At 40.7% G+C, this 27,288-nt stretch overlaps 1 protein-coding gene across 1 annotated transcript in view; it reads right to left on the bottom strand.

Annotated features, from left to right (window-relative positions):
- Positions 1-27,288, bottom strand: part of LOC143988156 (putative cation-transporting ATPase 13A4) — a 160,862-nt gene that overhangs the window by 54,933 nt on the left and 78,641 nt on the right. Inside the window, exons 15-20 of the mRNA XM_077487485.1 lie at positions 27,122-27,208; positions 15,626-15,782; positions 14,492-14,609; positions 12,658-12,660; positions 12,437-12,561; positions 7,227-7,390 (exon numbers count right to left, since the gene is read on the bottom strand). Coding sequence (XP_077343611.1) covers positions 7,227-7,390; positions 12,437-12,561; positions 12,658-12,660; positions 14,492-14,609; positions 15,626-15,782; positions 27,122-27,208 — 654 coding nt within the window. The remainder of the gene's footprint in view (positions 1-7,226; positions 7,391-12,436; positions 12,562-12,657; positions 12,661-14,491; positions 14,610-15,625; positions 15,783-27,121; positions 27,209-27,288) is intronic.

Raw genomic sequence — 27,288 nt, 5'->3', positions numbered from 1 at the left:
TTGGTGTAGATCTTGTGGCTAGACCGGCGGATAGACTTTTCCGCAGATTCAGCCAAAAGAAGGTCCATTTCCAGCTTAGTTTTTTCTAGTAGCTTTTTATTAGTGTTAGATGGGGATGCCTGAAATAGCAAAAACTGATGGTGAAAGTCAGACTCTAATTGTGAGTTTTGGCCTTCTTCTCCCGTTTAAGGTGGGTGGCAACGGAGATACATGTACCTCTGACCACTGGTTTGTGTGTTTCCCAAAGCAGGGTCGGTGAGATATTGGGTGTGGCATTATGTAAGAGATAGTCATTAAGAGCTGATTGGATATCTAGACAGTAGGACTGATTAGTGAGGTGGGCTTCATTCATGCACCAAGTTTTATTATCAGTGCGAGGTATTAATGATGAGATCATAGTGATCACAGCACAATGGTCCGACCATGTAATAGGATGTATAACAGATTGTTGTAAAATTGGAGAGGATGCGATTGGAACAAGGATATGGTCAATTCCAGAGAAGGAATTGTGCGGGTAAGAGTAGTAAGTGTAATTTTTCTTCAATGGATTACACTCTCTCCATGTGTCCAGGAGGGAAAATTGGTGGAGTAGTCTACGTAGTTGTGACGAAGGGGAGTAATGATCCGGAGAGTAGGGCGTTTTATCAAGATGTGGGTGGAGTACCAGATTTGAATCACCACACATAATTAAAGTACCTTTAGTGTGCGTCCTAATTACCTGCAGTAGATGAGAGAAAAAGGGGATGGGGTTAACATTAGGGGCATAATAAGAGACAAAGGTCATTTCCACATCTTGCAGTAGACCTATTAGTATGATGTAACGGCCAGCGGGATCTTTGATTTCTGTAGTCACTTTAAAGGGCAAGGATTGATGGAAGGCTAGTAAAACCCCTCTTTGTTTAGATTCAGCAGAGGCAGTATATACTAGGGGAATAACAGGAACTAAAAAATTTAGGGGTATTACGAGTAGAAAAATGGGTTTACTGAAGGGCAACAATATCGGCCTTCAGGGAAACAAAAGTGCGGAAGGCCTTGGCCCTCTTATTTGGGGAGTTAAGTCCCTTAACATTAAGGGAGAGTATGTTTAGGGGGGCCATCTGGGTGGACGGAGGGGATCATTAAACGGCGGTGGGTGGGGCAAAGGGGCCACCTGACCAGTAGGGGGGAATGAGAAAGGAGAAGTAAAGAGAGGATAAAGACAGAAAGCAGGATGAAGAAGAAAGTGTAGTGTACCAAACGTAGGGCACCTCATTGAAGTTGAGAAGTGGTAAATAATTCCTGTGTTGCCCGACTAAATAGCGCACTAGCTCTGTGGCCAACAAAAAACGGCCTCAGAGAGAGAGCACTGAAAGGTGGGGGAGCAGTGACAACTCCCCGCTGCAAACGGATCTAACAAGGAAAACAATTCAGTAAATCTTAAAGTATCATTCTGAATAGGTATATCATAAACATTTAAACATTAACAAAAAAGCACAGAGCCTCCAGTGATGGGCCTTATACAACTATCCCTTGGGATAGTGCAGGGGCATTAGGAAGGGTGGATGGGGGGAAAGAGGGGGAGGGAAGGAGAAAGAGGGAATGGAAGCAGGGGTGGAAAAAGAGGGGGAGTAAAAGGGGAGAGAGGAGGGAAGGAGAACAGGAGAAAAGGAAAAAGAGTTGGAGAGGAGGGATCACGGGGGGTAAGGAGCAGAAGAGAAGGGGAGAAGGGGAAGGAGGAAAAAAGGAGGAGAGGAGATCAGCAGCCAAATAGACTTATATGGAGGAACTAACGGTAGAAGACATAAATCACCAGTTATATAACTTAACATTAGAGGAGGATGCGATACGGGGGTACCTAAAAAAAAGAGAAAAAACAAGAATTGGAAGGAAGGGTGCCCAAGGGCAAAGGGGGGGAAGAGAAACATCACCCCCCCCCACGCCCCCCCCCCCAGCGTTCAAATCCCATAAAGAAAAAACAATAGAGATATACAACTGGTCTGATTAAAAGAAATATAAATGCATGACTGAACCCTGTCAAAAGCTCCACAAGGGGCACGCAAGTTCCAAGGGTCGCCTCGATAGGAGTAAGTTGTTCAATCCTCAGTAGGAATCCCTGGGTCTCAGCATGATGGAGAAGGAGCAGTGAGGAAAAATAAAAAGTAAAAAATAAAAACAAACATAGTAATTAAGAGTTTGAGGAGCCATGAGAAGTAATGCCACCATTGCAAGGCGACTGTGGAAACCTGTGCACCAGGGACACAGTGGGGGCACTCCAAGAGTACCAAGAAGGGAAAAAAAGAAGGCTCTCATGGACAAGTCAGCATGGGGTACGGGACTTCAGGCTAAGGAAGGTGTCTTCGTATCGGCATAATGGAGTTCCTTTACGAACAGAAGCCGGGTCTAGTGAATTGCGCTTAGGCGTAGCTGAGTACGGGTGAGCAGCGGACCAGGCGGGTGTACGCGGTAGCGTGGTCTCCGGAGGTTGGGCCGGTGGGGCCAGGTGAAGTGTTTCCAGGAGCTGTTGCAGAGATTCCGGGGAAGAGCATGAATGCTGTTGTCCCAGATGTGTAAATTGCAGGGCAAAAGGGAATCTCCAAATATATTTAAGTTGATGGTGCATTAAAATCTGAAGTTGGGGTTTCATAGCGCGACGTTTAGCTATAGTCAGGGGGGCCAAATCAAAGAAAAGCTGATACTTTTTTGAAAAGGGTTTGAAAAATGAGTTCCTCTTTCTTGCGGGCGGCATTAAGTAACTGCTCCTTCGTGCGGAAGAAGTGTAACTTTATGATGATATCCCGAGGGGGACCATCTGATTGACGGCGTGTAAGGGCCCGGTGGATCCTGACGAATTCCAGCCGTTCTATCGGGTTAGAGGGTGACAGTTCCTGGAACAGTGCAGTGGTGAATTACTGTATGTCATCAATGGATTCGGGGATTCCACGTAGACGTAAATTGGACCTACGGGATCTGTTTTCGGCATCTTCTAAGCGGGATAGCAGGGTAGCATTCTCCTCCCTGAGCACAGAGAAATCCTGTGAGTGCTCCCGGAGGGTGAGTTCCATGTCATCTACCCTCGTCTCCAGATCAGCAGTACGCTGGCCTATCTCACGAATTTCTCGTGAGAGCCTATCAGTTATCTGGTCTGAGGTATTCTTGAGAGCTTTCTGGAGCATAGACTCCATATGTTTTAGAAAGGCAGCTTGTGACATACCTGCAGAGGGTAGAGGTGAGGAAATGCCGAGATTAGTATCAGTGTCCTCTTCATCACCGCTGTCCGAGGCCTGCCGGAGATGCAGCGGTGTGTTTAGCTAAGGCCTTCACCGCCATTTTGGAGGTGGCCCGGGCCAAAGCTTCTTTAATGGGTTTCGGCTTGTTTTTGCCCTTGGGTCCCGTGAGTACCATACCACGAGGTACAGCGCTGTATCAGAGAGCGATCCCATAGAAGTCAAAGCAAAAGATCGGTTCAGATTGCCATAAACGATCCGGTAAAGCAATGGGGAGTGCGGAGCTCTAAGGAAGAGCGTCTGCCATGTCGAGCCTCGTGCATGCGCCCCAGAACAGAATTTTTTTAATAAAGCTGGTACACTGGGCACATTGCATTAATTAAGACAGGTGAGTGCCTGACTTGGGCTTGGGCTTGGGCATACCCTCTACGGGAGATGCAAAAACCCACTGTCCTGAGTTACCCAGAGTTTATGGCTTCCTTTTAAAAGGGTATTTGACGTTCCCACTCGCTCTACTTCTGCTGCCAAGAGCCTCATGTCCATCAAACAGAGTACGAGAACAGTTGCTGATTACACCATTGAATTCCATACTCTGGCAGCATACATCGCTTGGAACAATGAGGCCGTCATGGCTGCTTTTTCTCATGGTCTCTCAGATAACATCAAAGATGAGATAGCAGCCCGAGACAGATCTGGAGAAGTTGATCAGGTTTGCTATTCTGATTGACTCCAAACTCTGAGAGAGACCTTTCTTTATTGTGCGCTTGCGGAAGCCTCCTGTACGTTTAGGATGTATACGTTTTAACAGCGCCCATGAAAAAAGTATAAATGCATATAAACAATAAAGTTCAAAGTGCAATAAAACAAATACTCAATGGTAAATAACACAGGGAAAATATGTAAATAAAGTGTCAAGTGCTTCCAATGGCAACACAAATATCAAGGTTAAAGGAAAATGTTCAGAGACCACACGCAATGGAAAGAGCAAGAAATTCCCTCTTGTGACCCCACTCACCAGAGCCTGTAGGCCCTCAGCTTTGCAGTCCAGGGGTCAACAATTGCTTAGTGGAGTCACAATGCTAAATCCAAGGTCAGAGGGGCTCCCACAAATAATTAGTATGCGGACCAGGGAAGACGATATGTATTAAAAGAAGAGAGAAAGGCATTTAGCGAAGTACTGCTGGCACTGAATGGCAGCACATTGACAAAAACGCCACTCACGAGATGGCTTGGAAAACTGGCATCACTGTGTTCCAGGTTCACAACCGCAGCGTACTTCCACGCGTGTTCCACGGATACTGGAAGTAGCGTCACTGGCACGTAAAACCATAAATGCATTGATGCGTTTCACCCTTCCTCCAGGGCATCATCAAGGACATCATTTCCGGTTTTCTCACAGCAGAATTTATGTGCAGGAGAGTGGGTGTCTCCAACAGATTAACCAATCCGGTTAGGAAGAAACTATCTGATGTAATTAAACATCCACTTCTCTTAACTCACATTACTGTTATTGCTGTCATTTTGATTAACAGACGGTGTACTTAAAAACATATATAGAAAGAACATATATAAAAACATTGGTAGATGGCAATAATCCACAAAGTATTCATTGAAGTTCATACAATAATATACTATTAACAACTGGCGGTCATAGAAAATTTTAAATTAAATTAAATAAATAAATAAAAAAAATATTAAAAAATATATATTAAAAAAAATAATGAAATGAAAATAAAAATACAAATAAAAGAAAAATAAGTGAAGAAGAACAATAAGAAGAACATAAAAATTGATAAAATAAAATACTCAACCTTACCAATTGGACAAAAAACAATTCAAGTCCAATTCAATATTTAACCCGTAGGGGCTCAAAGTGCCTAACCTATGTTTCCACTGGGTCTTGTTTTATGAAATTCATCTCTTAAGGTTGCAGCCCCTCCAGTGTGCCTCAAACCCTGTCAATTCCACAAAACTTGAGACCCCTAGGATCACTGTTGTGAAACAGTCTGAAATAATTGGACAAACTATGATGTTTGTCACCCTTTCTAATTCTATTTACATGTTCTCATAACCTGATGCTTAATTTTCTAGTGGTTCTACCTATGTATTGGAGGCCACAAGGGCAGGACAAAAGGTAAGTAACATGGGTAGTTCCACATGTGATAAATTGTTTGATCTCATAAGATTTACCCTGGGAAAAAGAATCAAAATGTGTAGTTTTCTTAGTTCTAAATCTGGAGGTTCGACAGATCATGCATTTACTGCAACTCAAAAAACCTGTTTGATCTAAAAAGTTTGAGTTTTCTTGTGCCAATTTAAACCTAAGAGTTGGAGGTTTGGTATAAATAAATTGCGGCCTAGTTGGTAAAATCCAACAGTAATCGTAGGGGTCTCAAGTTTTGTGGAATTGACAGGGTTGAGGCCCATTGGAGGGGCTCAATTTCACAAAACGAGACCCAGTGGATACATAGGTTAGGCACTTTGAGTGGGTTAAATATTGAATTAGACTTGAATTGTTTTTTGTCCAAATGGTAATGTTTAGTATTTCATCAAATTTTATGTTCTTCTTCACTTATTTTTCTTTTTTCCTATTCTTTTATTTTTATTTTTATTTTCCATTTTTATTTGTTTTTAGCTTTAATTTAAAATTTCATTTAATTTTTATTGTATCTATTTTTATTCTTATTTTTATTTATTTCCTTCTTCTTTTGTTAATATATATATATATATATATATATATATATATATATATATATATATATATATATATATATATATATATATATATATATATATATATATATATATATATTTTTTTTTTTTTATGACTAAAACTACTTTTTCTTTGACTGCCAGTTGTCTATTATTGTATGAACTTCAATGAACTTTTGGATTATTGCCATCTACCAATGTTTTTATATATGTTCTTACTATATATGTTTTTAAATAGATTGATTGTTACTAAAGTTTTTTGTCAAAATTAAGGCAATAACAGGAAATGATGTGAGTTAAGGGAAGTGGAAGTTTAATTACATCAGATGGTTTCTTCCTAACCTGATTGGTTAATTTGTTTGGAGACACCCACTCTCCTACACATAAATGCAGCTGTGAGAAAACCGGAAGTGATGTCCTTGATGACGCCCTGAAGGATGGGTGAAACGCGTCAACACATTTCTGGTTTTAGGTACCAGTGAAGCTACTTCCGGTATCCATGGAACACACGTGGAAGCACACTGTGGTTGTAAACCCAGAACACACTGATGTCTGTTTTCCAAGCTGTCTTGTGAGTGGTGGTTTGTCAGGAGGGGGTTCTGTCAGGGCTGGGATCAGCCCTCCCTTCTCAGTGCTCTGCTGTCTGTTAATTGCCAGCACTCATTGTTCCTCAGTACCTCACCTGGTGATCATTTCCTGCTTGTCAGCCAGCCCCTACTGGCTATTAAAACTGTCTGGTTCATATCTCCCATGCCTTCGCCCTGGTCAACATATCTGAAGATTCTCTGCTGTGTTCCTGTTAAAGACTTGCCTGGCTGACATCCCTTATGTTTCCTGGTCCTTATTCGCTGTCTCTGTCTACGCTGATCTCTGGCTTCCTGATTTTACTGGCTTGCACTGTCTACCCACTATGATTACCAAACCCTGGCTATTTTTGACTACATTTACTATTCGCATCCTTTTTACCACTATATTAAAAGGTGTACGTTTTACAGCTTTTTCAGTCTCCATCTGATTCCTGGTTCCTGACACCATGATAAACCGTGGTCAGTTTACAGGGGGAGGGCAGAACAAGGCATGGTCAGCCATGTATTTCAGGTGATACAGGGGGGCAAATTACACAGCACAAGCACTGTGCTGTGTAAAATTCTTTAAGGGAATAGAATCTTTTTTTTTTTTTTTTTTTAGAGTAACGAACGCTTTACGTTTAAACTCATTTACTAAACTACAGTAGTTAAAGTATTCACGATTTTCGAAATTCAATCCCATTACATTTATTTTCATAAATAAATCTTTTTGGGGCCTACATACTTGTGATCCAAGTTCATCTTCTTTATTATTTTTCATTGTTTGCCAGGTGACTGATGCAGGAAAACATCCTTCAGGAGCTTTGGCTTCTATTACAATTAAGCTGCTGCCACAGGGAATCATCCCCGAAGATTTGCCAACAGTGCAGGCAGTCTGAAGGTTATCTCCTGAGTGCCAAACAAAAAGGGACAGTAGAAAAAAAAAGAAAGCGTTTACTATGGTAGCAGAATTAACATTTCAAAATACTATTGTAAATATATAAATATATCAGTCAATTTTCACAGGTATCCTGTATTAAGTCAGCATACACTACTTGTTTATGAATAACCCAAAAAACTATACCCAACTAAAATGCAAAATACATATCTAATGAGTATGTAATAAAAAATTCTGACTAAATGTTCTAAGAATATCCCAGTGATCTCTCTGTGGCATGAAGTGTGAAACAGTAACTATGCAGTGTTACTGTAACATAGCTGTACCATCGTCCATAAATTCATATTACCAAATTGCTGCTTTGATTCAAAATAACTCTTTATGGTTGTACAGTAGCTCGTGAATGACTCAGTCATAGGTCAATGGGTAGGTGATGATGGGGGTGCTTTGGAAGAGTTTTTGTCCAATTATTTCTGCCCAACTTAAAAAGACAGTGGCGGTAAGGCTTTCTAGGGTTTTGGGGCTGCTACCTCTGGGTACGGCTCAAGGTCATCTCCGCATGTACAGTACTTGTAAAGGTTGGTAAAAGGGAGCGCCTGATATCCAGTGAATGTAAGTTGCAAGGTGAATTTGTAATTGTTTATTGAAAGTAGCAACAAGTGATCAAGCCAACATGTTTCGGTGGAACAACGGCTCCCCTTTCCTCAGAGCTGTTGCTGCATGCTAATAATAAATAGGAAAGGATCCCAAACAGGTGTGTCTGTAACACCAAGATCTGAAATATCTGTAAATACAGTCAACATCGAGCCTTTCGATATTGGTGTTATAGACACATAATAAATGGTAATCCTTCCCCATTTATAATTAGCCTGCAGCAACAGCCTTGAGTCTCTATTCCCCTGAAAAGTGTTTACTTAATCACTTGTTTGTACTTTCAAAAAACGATTGCAAATTTATCACAAGGCCTATGACTAACTTTTTTCCCTTATCAGTTACAGGTCCTATATTGTAAAAAAAACAGAGCTGAGAAGCAACAAGCAAACGCTGCAGAAGACCCACAATTGTGTATTTTCAGAGATTTCTTTTCCACTCCTGAGCTTCTCTGGATACCATCACCTGAACATTACATTGTAGCAAAGTGTAATTTCTTCAGTGTTGTCACATGAAAAGATATAATAAAATATTTACAAAAATGGGAGGGATGTACTCACTTTTGTGAGATACTGTATGTTTCAATGTGTTTTGGGTATCATAACACTTATGCCCCGTACACATGAGCGGAATTTCCGTTGGAAAAACCATCCAAGATTTTTCCAACGGAAATTCCGCTCAAACTTGACTTGCATACACACGGTCACACAAAAAGTTCTCTGAACTTTCGACCATCAAGAACACAGTGACGTACAACACTACAAGCCAAGAAAATGAAGTTCAATGCTTCTGAGCATGCGTTGAATTGTAGGAATTTTGTAGGAATTTTGCGCGTCAGAATTGCTACAGACAATCAGAATTTCCGATTGGAACTTTTTCCGTCAGAAAAATAGAGAACCTGCTCCCAATCTTTTGCTGGAGGAGATTCCGCCGACCAAAAGCTCACATCTGACTTTTGCTGGTAGAATTTCCAATTGTGTGTATGGGCCATAGTGAAAATCCAGCCCAAGAGTCAATACACCAGCAAAACATGTGTTTACTATTTTATCTGCTTAAAGATTTGTAATTTTGCACTGGCATCCTATTGATTTACACAGCTCTGCCACTCTGCACATACTTATTTTCACACAGCCAGGAAACTCAGTTGCAGGTCTCTTTTTACTATTTGCTGCTTCAGCTATATTGCTCCCTGGGTAACCTCTATGCTAATTAGACAGCTGTAATAATCCTAATCCATTGCTCAATGAAAAGACTAGGGTGAAGAGATGATTGTTAACCAGTATTAATTGTTTAACCAAAAAAATGTGTGCGTAACCTGTCTGGCTGTGCAGTGTGGCTAATGTACTGTATGTGTAAAACACAAAAAGGTAAAATTATAAACATATACCGTAAGAGCCGGTTCACACAGCGGGCGATGCGAGGCGACACGACTCGCCTCGCCTCGCTCTCGCAAGTCGCCCCCGTTCTGTACAATGGAACCGTTCTGAGAGGAGCGACTCGAGTCGCTCCGACTCAGAAAAAAGCTTCCTGTACTACTTTTGGGCGACCTCGGGGCGACTTGCATTGACTTCTATACAGAAGTCATCTGCAAGTTGCCGCCGAGGTCACGGCAGGTCGCGGTGAGGCAAGTCGGAGTCGCCTTGCCTCGCCTGCAGTGTGAACCGGCCCTAAGTATTTTAACTGTGTATTTATCTCTTTGCCTTTAGTTGTGCCTTAAACCGATTCTAAACGTAAACATTTAAAAGAAAAAAAAGGAAAAAAAAAACAAGCATGTTTATACTTACCTGCTCTGTGCAATGGAATTGCTCAGAGTAGCCGTGAACCTCCTATTCTCGGATCCCCTGTTGGTGCTCCTGACTCCTCTCTGCAGTGCCCCCACAGGAAGCCGCTTCCCATTGGTAGGGATTGGAGGACATCTGAGCCAGAGCACCCGTCTTTGAATTCTACTTCAAGTTTACATAGTGGTTACCCTGCTGTGAGCACTGCACCTGTTTCTTGTTCGTAATCAATATCCAAATATTGCGATTTTTTTTTACCAAAACATGTAGCAGAATACATATTGACCTAAATATATGAAGAAATTTGATTTTTTTTATGTTATGTTATATGTTTTATAGCAGAAAGTTAAAAAATATATATATTTTTTTTCAAAATTGTAGTTTTTTGTTTATAGCGCAAAAAATACAAAATGCAGATGTGGCAATGTGGACTACAATTATAAAGTATAGTGTTCCTCCAGTGTTTCTATGCATGTCTCTCTAGTGTCCAGTGTTATCAATTGACATCATATTAGTGAGCCAAGATAAATGGACTGTGGGACGAATAGTTCTACAAACTGATAATTGCTTCACATGACCTTATGCATGGACAACACATCCCAGGGATCTTTGCTGCCATCAGAGAAATTGCTGGGAGGAACTATATAAGAAGCCAAAGCCCTGCCCTGCGCTCTTTTCCTCCTGGGTCTGGTGCAAGAGGGACCTCTCCGTGCATGGAGAGAGAGGTCGCGGCCTACCACGCAGTGTAAACATTCCAACCTGGATGAGAAGGGCCCACCAGCGGATCCGCTGCATGTGTGTCACTTCAGGGGCTGCTGTCCGGAAGGCATTAAATCAGTCTGGTCATTGGTGAGAGGACAATTGCCCACCCTTACAAATTATTTCTTGCAGTTTCACTTGGACATTTTTCACAGACATCTTTACCTTGGGAACACTTTACTGAACATATCTCGAACACTAACTCTGTTTTTTTTAACTCGCCACTTAGTTAAGTTCCACTTGGTCTAAGTTCCAGCAATCTCAAAGATGAGAAGGATCACAATGAGTTCTACAGAATGTTATATAGGCTTCAAGCACCTGTAACCAGTTAACCACTCCCCTTAATTAGAAGGCTGAAGGAATCAAAGAAAAAAAAAAGCTGTTTAAAAAGTGACAGAAAAAGGTGTTAAAAAGCTACAAGGAAAAGCCCCAAAAAGTACATAAAAATTTAACCGAGCAATCACCAGCGGTCAAAAGCAAAACTTGTTCACACTCTCCACTCAAGGTCTCCACTGTCTAGCTTCCAACCAGCAGTCTTTGCAAAAGCATTTGACACAGTTCCCCATAAATGTTTACTGTACAAAATAAGGTCCGTTGGCATGGAACATAGGGTGTGTACATGGATTGAAAACTGGCTACAAGGGCAAGTTCAGAGGGTGGTGATAAATTGTAAATACTCTGAATGGTCAGGGGTGGGTAATGGGGTCCCACAGGGTTTTGTGGTGGGACCAATCCTATTTATTGTGTTCATAAATGACCTGGAGGATGGGGTAAACAGTTCAATCTCTGTATTTGTGGACAATACTAAGCTAAGCAGGGCAATAACTTCTCCGCGGGATGTGGAAACCTTGCAAAAATATCTGAACAAATTAATGGGGTGGGCAACTACATGGCAAATGAGGTTTAATGTAGAAAATGTAAAATAATGCATTTGGGTGGCAAAAATATGGTCCTAGTAGATGATAGGCTCAGCAATGGCAGCAGCTCAGCTCAAGCTGCTGCTTGCAAAGCAAACAAAGCATACTGTAAGAGTGGCAAGGATGTGGAATTCCCTTCTACAGGCGGTGGTCTCAGCGGGGAGCATCCATAGATTCAAAAAACTATTAGATAAACTATTAGATATTAGATAAGCCTGTATGCACAACATACAGGGATATACAATGAAATACTGACATATAATCACACACATAGGTTGGACTTGATGGACTTGTGTCTTTTTTCAAACTCACCTACTATGTAACTATGTAACCACGTACAGGTTAGGGATAAAGGTTTATAGGCTGGGTGGGATTTTTCCTTAGTAGAAGTGTTCAGTATAACCATTTCACCTTGTTTATAATTTCAGGTGCAAGCAGTAATCCACTGTACATGAGTATATAACAGACTGTTTACCTGCAAATAGCTTGACTTTGTTTTTTTGGAGGAATACCTTTGCTGAGTTGGCACTGTTGCCTAAATCTCAGAAGATCTATTACCTCCTTTTCTGTGACAATATCTTCTTCTGTCCTAGTAAACATTATCATAATATAAATACAGAGTTGTCTGACTTGGTGCAAAGATGTCTGAACCCAGAGTGTCAGGTGAGTTGGAATGTTCATCAGGTCATGGCAGTGCAGCTGAGCAGGTAAATCCAAGAAGCCTACTAGGGGGTTGTGCTACACAGAGGAGATCAAACACCACCTAAAGAAAGCTCTATTTGGGGGGAAAAAGAGGACATACATATTATTTGGGTACAGCGTCGCACAACCACGCAAATGTCAGTTAAAGCAACGCAGTGCCGTGCCCCTAAAACAAGCCTGGTCATGAAAGGGGGGGATCTTCTGGAGGTCAAGTGGTTATATGTAAATCTACATTAAAAAAAATACATACCTGTTATCATAACAATCCTTATTCTGGCAGTAATAAGCTCTTGCAAAACAGGTTTTGTTTCAGGTTTAAGTTTATTTTCCATTATTAGTAATCCAAGAAATACAAGATTTGATTCCACATCCTCCCTGGTACAAAACAATAATGACAGTGTAATTCAGTGTTTTAAACTAACTTATACTTTAGATCAGTGGTTCCTAAATGACTCTTGTGTTGTGACAAACCTGCTATTATAGATACATAATTCCTCAGCTTGGTAAATTATTGTGCTAAAAATTACCTGAAATCAAAATATAAAGATTTGGTAAGAGAAAATCTAGAAATGTCTCCTATACAGTGCGCTGAAAACTCCACCTTTTGTTTTGGATTCCTTCTGATAAATAGCAGTGTACTTCCTGTGCCTAGGCCCTGTTGTGCCTTGAGCGTCACAGTTCTATGTCTGCATTGTGAGATTAATTAGGGAATGACTGCCTCTGACAGCTAAGCTCACAAGATTTTGTTTGAGATTTTGTGATGCCACTACTGTTCTTCTTAGGCCGCGTACACACGGGCAGATTGTCTGCCCAACTAAGTTCGTCAGACAATCCGACAGACAGTCCGTCCAAATTTTGAATGAACGGACTTGACCACACACGATGAACAGACAGTCCGCTGAAAGCGTGCACAATGACGCGTACAGCACGTACGACGGGACTAGAAAAACGACGTCCAATACACTGCAATGCAACCTTCGGCCGTGTAAATCCTTTCTGAGCATGCGCCATACTTAGTCCGTCCAACTTGCCTACACACGAGCGGACTGTCCGCTGAAACCAAGTTTGGACGGACAAAACCAAGTTTGGACGGACAAAATTACGGAAATTCCGTAAGACTTTGTTCGTCAGACAGTCCGCTGAAAAAGTCCGCTGAAGCCCACACACGAGCGGATTGTCCGCTGAAACACGTTTCAGCGGACTAAGTTGGACAGACAATCCGCCCGTGTGTACGCGGCCTTAGTGTTCTCCTTGCTGACAAGGAACCTGAGGACCTGCGGTATGGATCTTTGCTTTGTGCACTTCTCCTGCACCTAACTTTAACCTTACTCTACCAGTCAAGAGATTTCTAGTGATCGAAGGACAGCTCTGACATGATAAAGCAAGGCCATGCTATTCTACCAAGATGGCCACCTCTACACAGAGACAAAACATGGAACTCTTTATGTAGTGGCGGCTGGTGCCCCGATATTTTTGGGGAGGCAGCACAACCAAGACCCCCCCCCTACCGGAGATGGACGGCGGCAATCAATAAGCTGATTGGCCAGGAGGAGAATAGCAAATATCAATTCGCTAGTGTCACACAATTGGGTGGGATCAGAGCACAGATCTCTATGCCCTGAGCCCACCCTGTTTTGAAGATTATTATCGTCTCTGGCTCTAATCACGTGCCTCAAAATAATACACCCCCGCCATTGGAATCCATGCGTCTGGCACCCTGTATGGAGCCATCTGTCTTTATGGTAAGTCAATAAAGAAGAAAAATAGCTTTTTTTGAGTACAGCTTTCACAGTTCAGGTCCACTTTAATTAGGTTATGTAGACAAAACAGAAGATTATATTAACAGGGTTACAAAAATGCAGCTTTATGACTTTAGTATGATGTATTATTTCTCATATTTCATGCCCTACAAGAAATGGAGTTCTATAGTCTGTAAATAACACAGGCCAATTAATAACAGCTTGTCTAATATAATTTTTTTATTTTTGAAAATATAAATAAATTCCTACACAGAAGCTGTAAGACACTTCTTATATTGACTAACTGTAAGTAGTTCTTCCCACTGTTATAAAAACAACATGGACAAAAAATTATTGGAGGATCAGATGCAAAGCAATAGGTATAGATCAGGGGAGCTGTGTATATGTGAACTTTTTCTCCTTGCCTGCCAGCAGTGTTATAATAAAAGGTGAGAGGTTACAGATTCTTGCAGCAGCCATTATACAGGAATGAGACCTGCAAAAGCCAACCAATAGCCAGGAGGCATGTCATGTTCTACCCTCATTTTACAATGTTATGCAATTACCTGTCAAAGGCCTGAGGAATATCTTCGCCATTTATCTCTACCGTTTTGTACGCCAATGCAATTACTCGAAATCCTTGCAAAGTATATTGTTCGAGTTTGTTTAAAAAACAAAGGGGAACTGTATTTGAAGAAAAAAGTACCATGATTACGTCTATGCTTAGGAAGGATAATTGTTTTGGTGCATTCATAATGTATTAATAACTTTGTATTCTTCCATCTAAAAAAGTGTTTTATATGTAAGTACATATTAGTCTTGCAAATCAATGAACGTTTGCACTTAAAATTGGACAAGTTAGATGTAATGCTTTCATTTAAGCCTATCTATTTTACTTTTAACCAATGCTTGATGATTTCATAACACTGTGTTTTATAATGATCATTCCAAATATGTTATGACTCCCTCCCTGTATATGTTATGTAATAAGAAGCCACATTTTATCTTACTGACCACAAGGTTTAACTGATAACATAATTTCTTAAAAGGATAATACACCAGAGGCTAATAATTTGCTGGCCTAATTGCAGCGATATTATGTGAGCCTGCTCCAATTATATGGGACTTTTCCTTACCTAAATCAATTGTTTAATTATCTGGCTGTAGGTTAGTTCATTTTGCAATCCTGCTCTTTGCTTTATGTTACAATCTTAAATAGAGGTCCTCTTACTAATTAAATTCAATTTTATTTTCATAGGTCTCAACATCATAAAAACTGCTGTCCAGCATGGTCACATAAAAATGGGTGTAATGCAAGGTATATTAACTTTAAAAATATTGCGTAATCATCCTATCCAGCATAAAGGATATTCCAATTTTATAACATTCCTTGGCACATGACTGGACACTCAAAGTGTGTTCCAGTTAGGACAACACTTCTTTAGTAAAGTACCTCCAATAACTCTTCATATTTCCCTAAAGCATAGGAATCATATTTTTAACTCTAGTATTTCATAATAACTATAACATAAAAAAATTGAAAGTACTGTAAATTTGAATCATATTAGGAAAACAGGATAGTTCATTTATCTGGGCAGCTTATTAGGCTAAATTCTTTCTAAATCAAGAGCTTGAAGAATTTCAGAGACATAATAGTATTATCTTTTGTATTATTAAATATATGCTGCAGATAATAATACCTGTTTCAGATTTGCAAAACTGAACTACCATTTCTGGAGCTCCCTTCATGAATACTAAGTGTTCATCATTTCCCATGACCCGGGCAATGACAGACATGCGCTGTAGACTAGATGAGAAAGGAAATTGGTGTAGAATGACCATGCCTTCCACTGGTACCTATATTCAAAATAAGAATGCATGCAAAACCCATTATTACTTGCCTTTTTATAAGATCAAATATGAGCATGCATGAAAATGTTAGTGTATCTAAAGCCAATACATTTTTTATTTTATTTTACGTTTTGGATAGAGTATATATAGGTTAGACTCAGCCACCAGTGTCAGGTTTTTGTGGCTGTCAGTGGTCCAGTTGAGATGATACACTTTCTGCGTCCTGGTGACCGTTGTTATTGGGACAGAAAGGTATGCAAAACATTTTGATTTATCACAAGGACAGGAATAGAGGAGAAATCTTTAGTTAATACTTGCTACAGTGACAACCTTCTAAGAGAGCACTTCCCTCACTTTGGAGAGATCTCCTCTTGCTTCCTGTTATGTTTCCAGGACAGTAAGTGAGAAAAAAAAATGTTCTCAATTATAGCTGCACCCCCCCCCCCCCCCAAAAAAAAAAAAAAAAAATCTTACAGGGGTTTTAACCCTCCTCGTGCTAAAAAAAAAAATACAAAAAACACTGTCAAGCACTTAACTGAACTTCACTAAGCTTTGATTTAAACTGTGAATTTGGGCCTCACAATGTAATAATATTAATAATACCAATTTCATACACAAAAGCGTCAGACATTATAACAAAAATGAAAGATAAAGATTGTCTCTGGCTAAATGACATTGCTTCAGTTTTGCCTTTTTTATTTGGCTTTGGGCATGCACACGTGTTGGGTGACCGGTTTGGGCCGAGCATAAGTTCAGCCTGAACATTGGCTGTTTTCCCATTCAGTGAACACCTGAATTGTTGGGGTGTTAAATCCATTTGTTCAGCCTGCCAAATGCCCCACAATGCACTATGCACTGCACAATGCATTTGAAACCCTGATTGGCTGAAGCAATGAAGGCTTTGCCCAAGCAGGGCACACAACACTGTCAGAGTCATGATTGGAGGAAGTAATGATGACTGTGCCCAATCATGGCTCATTGCTCATAGACTCACACCACACTATGAAAAAGTTCCTTCCCAGAACAGCCATTTGCAGTGTGATATTAGAGTGGAGATAGATAGCACAGGGCTCTGTTCATTGCTGCTAGTAAGTTCATGTGCTATTGTGATTTTACTGTGAATGTACAGTGCCAGTGTAGTGTGAATATAGTGATAGTGCAGTGTGAGTGTAGTGTGACCTTACATTTTTGCATTAGTGTCAGTTTAGTGTGCCAGGGCGGGTTTATTGCAATATCTTGAAGTGTGTCAGTGTAGATTGTCAGGGCACTTTTACTGCAGTATATTAAAGTGTGTCAGGGCACTTTTACTGAATTATATTGAAGTTTGTCAGTGCAGTTTCTATTGCAGTATATTGTAATGTGTCAGTGGAGTGTGTCTGTGTAGTAAGTCCTCAAGTTAAAGTGCACCAAATACCACTTTCCATTGAAGTGCATCCAAGTACACATCTCCCTTCCCTATTATACCTTTGAACTAAGCCCCCTCCCATCATGTCTGGGAGGCAATCAAGGAAAGACAGACGCTTCCATGGGACTGTGAGGAGGCCAGCAGCATCTGTGTCCACAGGCAAAGGTTGCCTGTGCTATTCAGCCACAACATGCAGAGGGGGTGTTGGACTGGCTTACTAAACCACCTTCATCCTCCTCATCCTCTATCAACCAAGCAGAGACAAGTGCACAGTCCACTGCAGATGCCAGAGTGGCTTATTCTGCCTCATTATCCTCAGCTTCTCCTGTCATAGCCCCAGCATCATGCATGGAGGAGTCAGCTGAGTTATTTGAACACAGCATCAGCCACTTGCGCCTTGACGATTCACAGGCATTACTTGATTCTGATGTTGGTTCTGAGATTGAGAAAGGTAGGAATATGAGCCTACAGAGAGGGGAGAAGACTAGTAAAACAACACATTAGCAGTCATGTTCCCCCAGCCGCAGTTGGCTCCAGTAATAAAGAGGATGGAGGGGATGATGACAATGACACGACTGACACGACTTGGGTGCTGGATAGAGCACAGGAGGAAAGTGAAGCCCAACGAAGCAGCCATCATGGAAGTGTAGAGAGCAGCCACCCTATTCCATCAGATTGTGGAGCTGTTATCTTCCAGCCCACTTCCCACAGTTCAGCTTTCTGGGCCTTTTTTAGCACATGTACAGCTGACCACACTGTTGCAATTTGCAAACTTCGCCTCAAGCAGATCAAGAGTGGCAAAAACACCAGCCATTTGGGTACCAAATGCTTGACAAAACATTTAACCTCCCAATGCTCAGCCTATTGGCAAGAGCACCTGAAAGCCACATAAATGGGACACAATTCTGCTCCTCCTCACTCCCCCTAACCTTTTAGGTCTACCACCCCCCTATATCTCATGACCTCTCAGCAGTCTATACTGACAGGGGTGATGATATAGCGAAGGGTGTCACAGGTCCTTGCTTCATGGCTGCCGACAGTATACCACCAGCTATAGAGTATAGAAGGCAAATTGCTCTGTCCCAACTGCTGAAGCAAAAAAAAAAAAAAATACAGTCACTGTCACACACATGCCCAGCATCTAAATTCCAGCTTGTCAAAGCTCCTGCCTTTCCATCTGGTAGATTCTGCCCATATCTGTGAATTTGCAGAATGTGCTGTACCACAATGGCAGGTTCCAGTGACTATTTCTTTGCACGTAAGGCCTTTCCAGCTATGTACCATCCCATGGAAGGCAATGTTGTGGCATCAATGGGCAAGGCAGTAAGCCTCACGGTCTACGTTATTGCTGACACGTGGTCCAGCAAGCATGGGCAGGAGCAATATATTTAGTTCACAGCACACTGGGTAACTCTGCTGGCAACTGGGTGCAGGACAGAGGTCAATATGGAAGCTAATTTTGCCACCGAATCTCTATACAGGTGGTGGTTTTGATGTGAGATTTGTAAACTCCACCCCCTCCTTCTCCTCCATGCCCTCCTCTGCAGAATTGTTATACGAACTGCCAGTTCCCCCTAAGCGTTCAAGGGGCTATCAGCTGGTGCTTCAGCTGGTTTGTCTAGGGGACAGGAGCCACACTCTGGAGCCAAGAATGTGTGCGATAATGGCACTAACCTTCTGTCCACCCTTAGACAGGGAAAGTTGACACATGTGCCATGCCTGGCACATGTCCTCAATTTGGTGGTGCAACATTTCTTAACCACTTCAATACAGGGAATTTATACACCCTTCCTGCCCAGACCAATTTTTAGCTTTCAGCATTCTCACACTTTGAATGACAATTAGTCATTCTACACTGTACCCAAACAAAATTTTTATCATTTTTTTTTCTCTCACAAATATAGCTTGCTTTTGGTGGTATTTAATCACCATTGGGTTTTTCATTTTTTGCAATATAAGCGAAAAAAGAGAACATTTTGAAAAAAAAACACCTTTTTAGTTTCTATTGTAAAATTTTGGAAATAAGTAATTTTTTTTCATAAATGTGAGCCAAAATGTATACTGCTACATATCTTTAGTAAAAATAACCCAAATTAGTGTATATTATTTGGTCTCTGTGAAAGTGAGAGTCTACCAGCTATGGTGCAAATCTTTGAAAATTGATCACACCTGATCACACCTGATGTACTGAAGTCATTCCTTGAGACCCTAACAAGCCAGGAAAGTACAAATACCCCCCAAATGGCCCCTTTTTGGAAAGCAGACATTCCAAGGTATTTAGTAAGAGGCATGGTGAGTTTTTTGAAGTTGTAATTTTTTCCCACAGTTCTTGGGAAAATTAAGACATTTTTATTTTATTTTTATTTTAATTTTAATTTTTACACAAAATTGTCACAATAACAAGTTATTTCTCTCACACATCACATGCATACTCGCAATGGCACCCCAAAATACATTGTACTACTCCTTCTGAATACCACATGTGTGAGACTTTTACACAGCCTGGCCACATACAGAGGTCCATCATCCAAGTAGCACCTCCAGGTGTTACACGAGCATAAATTACACATCTCATTTCTCAACCACCTATTACACTGGAGCCTGGAGCAATAGGACAATGGAAATGCCCACAAAATGACCCCATTTTGGAAAGCTAACACCTCAATTTATAATCTATGAGGCATAATAAGTCTTTTGAACAGTTCATTTTTTTCCAGAAGTTTTTGGAAAATGTGGGAAAAAAAACGCATTTTTTTGCACAAAGTTGTCCATTTATAAGATAATTCCAAGACACAGCATTTACATAGCAAAAATGAAACCCAAAAATACATTGTGCTACTCCTCTTGAATATGTAGATACCACATGTGCAGGTGCCCGCAATAGCTGCAGGAAACCGAGGACGTCATATAAAGCCCGCCTAGGATGGGAGATCCCATTTGCAGATGTCATTTGACTATGGCTGGGTAATGAAGTGGTTAAACAGGTACCCATGGTTGGAAGATCTGCTAAAGCAGTCCAGAAGCGTCTGTAGCCATTTCAGGTGGTCATACAGAGCCAGTGCTCAGTTGGCTGAAATTCTACCTGTGTGAGTATGGCACACTGACAGGCTCAGGACGGTTCACCTTTTTTCACCCATGCTAGTGACTGCAGGTAAAGGATGCATGCACTGTACTGTCACCATTTGAGGAGGCAACAAAGATGGTGAGCCGTGATAATGCAAGCATCAGGAACACAATTCTGCTTGTGTTTCTGCTGGAGTAGACTCTGCGTGGCATTATGGATGGAGCACTTGAGGCAGAGCAGCGGGAGGAAGAGGAGGACTTCCTTTCCTCTCAGGGCCCGCTTTATGCAGACACCATTCCTCCGAAGCTGCAGAAAACACAAGAGAAGAGGGAGGAGGTTCTGGAGGCATTGAAGTAGAGGAAGACATATACGTCAAACCTTAATAGAAGGGTTTTCTGTCTCCAGAACCTTTGGGAGTAGTTTGTGGCTGGGAGGAGGCAGTTCCAGATACTGTAATCCTCAGTGACCACAAGGACTCTGCTTCTCTTGCCTTTGCAAACTTGTGGTGTGTGGCCTCCCTAATTTTTCAAAGCCTGAATTGGTGGCATCAAGGAGAAGGATCAGCATTGGTTGGCAACCCTCTTTGACCACTGTTACAAGGGGAAAGTCTCAGAGGATGAAATATCTTTAGGACACCTTAAAGAAGAGTTTATTTGATGCCTTTTCAGACTCTGGTAGGTTATAGTCTCATGGAAAAGCTAGTTTTGGGGCTTCTGTTGGTCAAGAGAGGAGCAGTGGAGAAGGGGACTGCCTCAGTGATGCATTTCAAAAAATTTTTGGTCACGGCACTCAGGGCTGTCAGCTTTCACATTCCATTGGCAGAAAATAGACACAGAGCGCTTTCCAGTTGACAATGCACTGGGTTACTGGGTCATGAGAATAGACCACTGGCTAGAACTTACCCAGTATAAAATTGATATGCTGGGCTGCCCTGTATTCAACATGCTTTCCAAACAGGCATTCAGTGCTGCCAGAGGTTTTGTGACAGATTAAAGTGTGCATCTGTCCACAGATTCCATTGACCGGCTGACATTTATCAAAATGAATCATTCCTGGATTAGCAGCAGCTATCAAGTCCCTGATGCAAATGTTCGATGATTAGATGTTTTTGAGATGTGGAATCTGTGCAAGGCTGCCTAGCTTTGTGGGTGTTGATTTTATCATGAAGACATTTTTTGGTATAGGTTTCATGGGCATCCAAGGACCAATTTTTTCACACCTGTTTGACAGGTGCATATAATTACATTTTTTGACGGCAAGGTCAATTCTTGCGTTCATCAAGAGTACCTCTGAAGGGTTATGGTGTAAAGGCACCACCAACACCCAAAGCCAATTTCTTCACACCTGTTCCTTTTATCCAAAGTCTGCAAGACAGACACCAGAATTTATCCGAAAAATCTCTAACCTGGTTCCAAGTGCATTAAATTGTGGCCCTATCATACAGACTGGCTCCTCAAGCCATTGTTTATAAAATAAAGAAAGCTTGCAGGAAAAATATAATTTCTTTGGCTACATAAGTGTTATTTTTGCTGCAGCCGGTTCTATACACGGTACAGATGTGTGCCTGTAAAGTGACTAAGGGGAGCCCCCATTCACTATATTTAAAGTTTTTTTAGTTTTTATTGTTTCACTTTAGTAAATCACTGCTCATTTTAAAATGATCTTTTTTGCAACTTTTTTTTCATTGATACATGTCCCCCGGGGCACCCATACCAGGACTCCCTATACCCTTTGTATGCTCAATAACTTGAATATAAGCCTCTAAAATGGGCACTGTGATTTTTTCCATTCTGGTCCCATATACTTAATTGGGGATTTTTGTTTGACTCCGAATCCTTGCAATGTTTGAAAGTGCTGGCGCTAACCGAACCGGGGGATCTTCGGCCCATGCACATGTATTTTAAACATAAACAACTTGTGCCTATGTCTAGGTTAAAGTGGAACTTAACTGTATCTGAGCACCACAAACTGAAAACACTATTTAACTACTTCAATACAGGGCACTTTCACCCCCTTCCTTCCTAGTCCAATTTTCAGCTTTCAGAGCTGTCACATTTTTATTGACATTTGCGCAGTCATGCAACACTGTACCCAAATTTTTATAATTTTTTTCCCACAAGTATAGCTTTCTTTTGGTGGTATTTGAACACCACTGGGGTTCTTATTTTTTGCGCGCCAAATAAAAAAAGACCAACATTTTTGAAAAACAAAAAGTTTTTCTTTGTTTCTGTTACAAAACTTTGTAAATAAGTACATTTTCTCCTTCACTGATGAGCACTGATGAGGCTGCACTGATAGGCACTGATGAGGCAGTACCGATTGACACTGATGAGATGGCACTGATGGGCACTGATGATGAGGCACTTATATGCAGCACTGATGGGCACTGATATGTGGCAGTGGTATACAGCACTGATAGGTAGCACTAATGGGCACTCATAGGCTGCACTGATGGGCACTCATAGGTGGCACTGATGGGCACTCATAGGTGGCACTGATGGGTGGCACTAATGAGTGGCACTGATAGATGGCACTGATAGACGGCACTGATCAGGAGGCACTGACAAGCAATCACTAATGGGCACAAAGTGTCATCCTAATGGGCACTGATTGGCACTGGCATCACTGGTGGGCTCACCTAGTGGTCTCCCTGCTGGCCTGCAGTGGGCATCCTCGATGGCTCTGCACTGATAATCAATGTGCTGATTATCCGCGCAGACCCCCTCTGTCAGGAGAGCAGCCGGTTGGCTCTCCTCTACTCACGTCTGTCAGTGCGAGTGGAGGAAAAGCCGATAAACAGCTCTTCCTGTTTACACTGATCAGCAGTGATTGTACACAGCCAATCCCATGGTAAAGAGCATACGTCATAGGAGATATGGTGTGTCAGAGTGAAACATCACACTACCGATTACGGCCCGAGCCCCCACGGCTTATCCTGCTGGATGTCATATGATGTCCAGTCAGAATAATACAACCACTTTCCGGCTGTCATTTTGTTATATGGAGGGCAGAAGTGGTTAATTCTTTTTAATATTAAAAGCAAATTCACTCATCCATCCATGTCTCCATGCTTTATTTATTTTTTAAATCATGTAAAAACACCCCACTAGCATTCCTAGCTGCAACCATTTTAAGTAAGGGTATTTACTTCCTGGAATCCATCTTCCCTTCGTTCTGTCATGCAGGGAAGTGGGTGTGCTTAACTGAGCAAACCCCTCCTCCCCTCCTCTCCTCCCCTCCTCCAGATGAAACAAAAAACAATGCCCATGAAGACTCCTGGGATGTAAGACAAAATTTTGGGCAAGGCCAGAAATCAGGAAGTAACTGAAGAAATGTAAAATAGAGTTTATAACAAGTAAATAAAGTATAATATACCTTCCTATCTATGTACTATTGCTAGCAGCATAAGGATTAAAAATAGTTAAAGTGGATGTAAACCTGAAAAAAAAAAATGTTTAATGAAGACTTCTACCTGATACAGTAGAGGATGTTAGTTCCTCAGTGCCCAGTCTTGCCACGAATAGTTAATCCAGCTCTGAGCAAACCTATTGTCTTTTTTTCAGTAAGATAAAAATGACATGCAGACATGACATCTCATTTCTTTATCTCATGAACTAGCAGAGAGCGTTACGATTCCAGCTTTACGTCCCTCCTCCTTTCTTATCCATCTCTCTTAGGATTGGCTGCTCCACACATCAGCATGATTGGGCATGCTGAAGTCATGTGGTGCCTTTCCTGAGTTTTGACTGGATGTTACTCATGATGGGGCATGATCAGTGGGACTGAGGATATTCATGGCGCAGTCAGCTCCCAGAGCCAGCAGAAAGAGCAGGAGAGTGTAGAGGTGGATGGGGAGTCTTTTGACATCACAACTCCTCCAACCAAGCTCCGGCAAAGAGACCCACCCACCAATTCCAGAGTTTATTACATATAAGGAAATGATAAAGACAGAAAGCACAGGTTAAAAAACGAAGGTATACCTACTAACACCCAAACTAATTCCCACATGATCACCATAAAATTATAAATACATCCTAAAATATAGATCAATATATCAAAAGATGTATACCAAACATGTTATATATAAATAGCAGGAATGTAATAATCAAATGGAAATAGCGGTTTTGCTCTCTCAGAACTTGAAAAAAGGTATTTACAGATAGAAAATTATAACATTTTATTCCATTTCAAATAAAGGAGGGGGAGAGAATTCTCTCAGAGGTAACATGGCAAATAAACTGAAGATTTACGTCAACGTTGTTTGTATGTTCATTTATACATGCCCCCAAAGCACTGGAAGAGCATCCTACGTAGTCCACAAGGACATTCTAAGATATATATGTCCCCTTCTGTAGTGCATGTACACAAAATCCTTTAATTTATATGTTCTTCCAATTGCTGTCGCTATCCCATGCATAAATGGTATTCCCTGTAGAAGTCTGCATGTGGACATCCGTGTACTACAAATGGCAGGTAAATTCAACTGTAGACTGGATGATGTGGCACCATATATATATATATATGTTGTCTTGGTGGTCCTTGTTAAATTACATATATCTTCTATGGCAGATCACAGTCTAAAATACACCTCGGGACCTCCATATTTGGAGTATTAATGTTTAGTGGATAATAGCATTACACCATCTACAGATTGGCTATTTTACCATATTGTGCAGGTTTCAACTTCCTATGTGTTACAGCAATATAAGCAGTCTTTATCAAGCCCTCCCAGAATGCAATTTAAATGACATGCAACTATAATATTTATGTGGAAGAAGTAGATGCCCTAGCATATTTCTGATTTGCTAATCTACAGATGTCCTTTTCATTATAGCATTATCATCATTTCACTTACAGAACTACTGTATATAAGGAACTCCTGCTATTGTGAGACAGTGCCATCACTATTGCCATATGAATTGTATATCCTTGCTACCCTGTTTCCCCTAAAATAAGACCTAGCGTGATTGTCGGTGTTGGCTGCAATATAAGCCCTACCACCCAAATAAGCCCTACTCTGTTTCCTCAAAAATAAGCCCTACCCTGAAAAGAAGACCTACAAGGACTTTAACTAGGGCTTATTTGGGGAGTAGGGCTTTTATTGCAGCTATCACCGACAATCACACTAGGTCTTATTTTAGGGGAAACAGGGTATTTAAATATAATACATTTAGGATAGGTTTGATATATTGGTCTACATTTTAGGATGTATCTATATATTTTCTGATGATCATTTGGGAAGTAATTTGGGGGTTAGTAGATATACTTTTAAACAGTTAGCTACATAAGAGTCAGATATATTTTTCAATTTTTTTGTTTCTATAAACATTTATTCAAACTTCTGTAGAAGCCTTAAACCAGTAGATATTTTACAGTAGTTGTGTTTTGAAGTTTTCCGCTATGGGCTCTGGATCTGTTTCAATTTTTGTTGGATTATTTTGAAAGGTGTGGGCTTTGAGGTCTGTTCACAAATTTGGTTGCTATTTATACAGTATAGGTATGGGCGTTCCTGTGCTGACCTCAAGTAACAGAGAAAAAGCAGCTACATAAAAATGTGACAAACATATAAGGAATCAAAATGGTGGGTAATGTAGCGCTAACAAGTAAGCACAAATATTGCAATATAAGTGGAACAGTACAAAAACATTAAATTATACTTTTACATATACGGTAAGTGAAAAAGTGCAAAAAGTCAAAATATGCACAAGTAACATGTGAGGAAAGATATGTGAAAAAGTCCAATGGATAAGGAAATCTATCGAAAGAGACCCGTATGTCAACCACTAAATGATAATGGATCAATGGTGGAATAAACTATCACTGTTCAATATGGGAAACATCAAGGATGGTACATCTTCAACACAGGAGCGAGGTATATATACTCTTACTGGAACAGGTGGACTCAAATGTCAGCAACAAGGAGTCATACAGGTAAGGTGCCGAAAACGGCAGATACATGGAACTCCAAAGGGTCCAGGACCTCAAAGGATGAATCCAGAGGTATTGTGGATGACCACCAAATGAACCTCCAATGGAAGGAGCACCGAAACTGGATCTTAGATGCAAAAAGACAGCAGGGCAACTCTCATCTGGATTGTATGTGGAGAAAAAAATTGCTTCCATATGGTGTAGGTCAAACAGGTTTTTCTATTTCTAAAAACTGGTATACATGGTATATTGATATATATTATCGGTGATCACAGATAAAAATACAGGGCAATGTGAGGAGCAATAAGCCTAGCCCGACACGAAACGCTCCTTTAATGGGAGGTTTGTTTGGTGGTCATCCACAATACCTCTGGATTCTTCCTTCATCAAGTTAAAAGAAAAAAAAAAAGTGTAAAAGAAAATTAAATAAAATTTATTAAATCCCATGCTCTCATGCAAATGCAAAGACACATATAGGCCTGTCATGCATATGTAAAGAGTGATTGCATTGCACATGTGAGATATTGCCATGAACGTCAGAGTAAGAGCAATCATTTTAGTGCCAGAGCTCACCTTTAACTTTAAACTGATAGCTTGTATAGGCTTTTAAAAACTTGCCTATTGTACTTTTCACCATTTCCCAGGCATGTGCAATTTTAAATATTGACATGTTTGGTATCTATTTAATCAGCGCCATATCATATTTTATCTTTTATCAAAAAATTGAGTATTAGTATTATTGTTTCTGTATGCACTAAAATTCATTTAACTATGTTTCTTCCTGGAAAATTGTGTTTTGATTAATGACTGCACAAATATTGTGTGACATAAAACAAAATTAACAAAATGTTATTCTTCAGGGTCTCCACTTTCAGAAAATATATAATGTATATTACATATGTATACTGTATACAATTGCCCCGGTAAGCACGATATTAAATTATGTACCTCTTCAGCTTCTGGTCCTGGTTTAATAGTGATATATTCAGTTGATTCCTCCCCCTCTTTTGTTTCTGCATTACTGTCCTGCAAATACTGCAAGTAAACAAAAAAATTATCATACACATTTATTTTACTGACAACCTTCAGGTACTTTTTTTTTTACCTCCCAACAT

Source organism: Lithobates pipiens, unplaced genomic scaffold, assembly GCF_037356315.1.
Source record: "Lithobates pipiens isolate NorthernLeopardFrog02 unplaced genomic scaffold, aLitPip1_a1.2 Scaffold_18, whole genome shotgun sequence".
Classification (NCBI taxonomy): Eukaryota; Metazoa; Chordata; class Amphibia; order Anura; family Ranidae; genus Lithobates; species Lithobates pipiens.
This window is presented reverse-complemented; position numbering and strand designations above follow the sequence as displayed.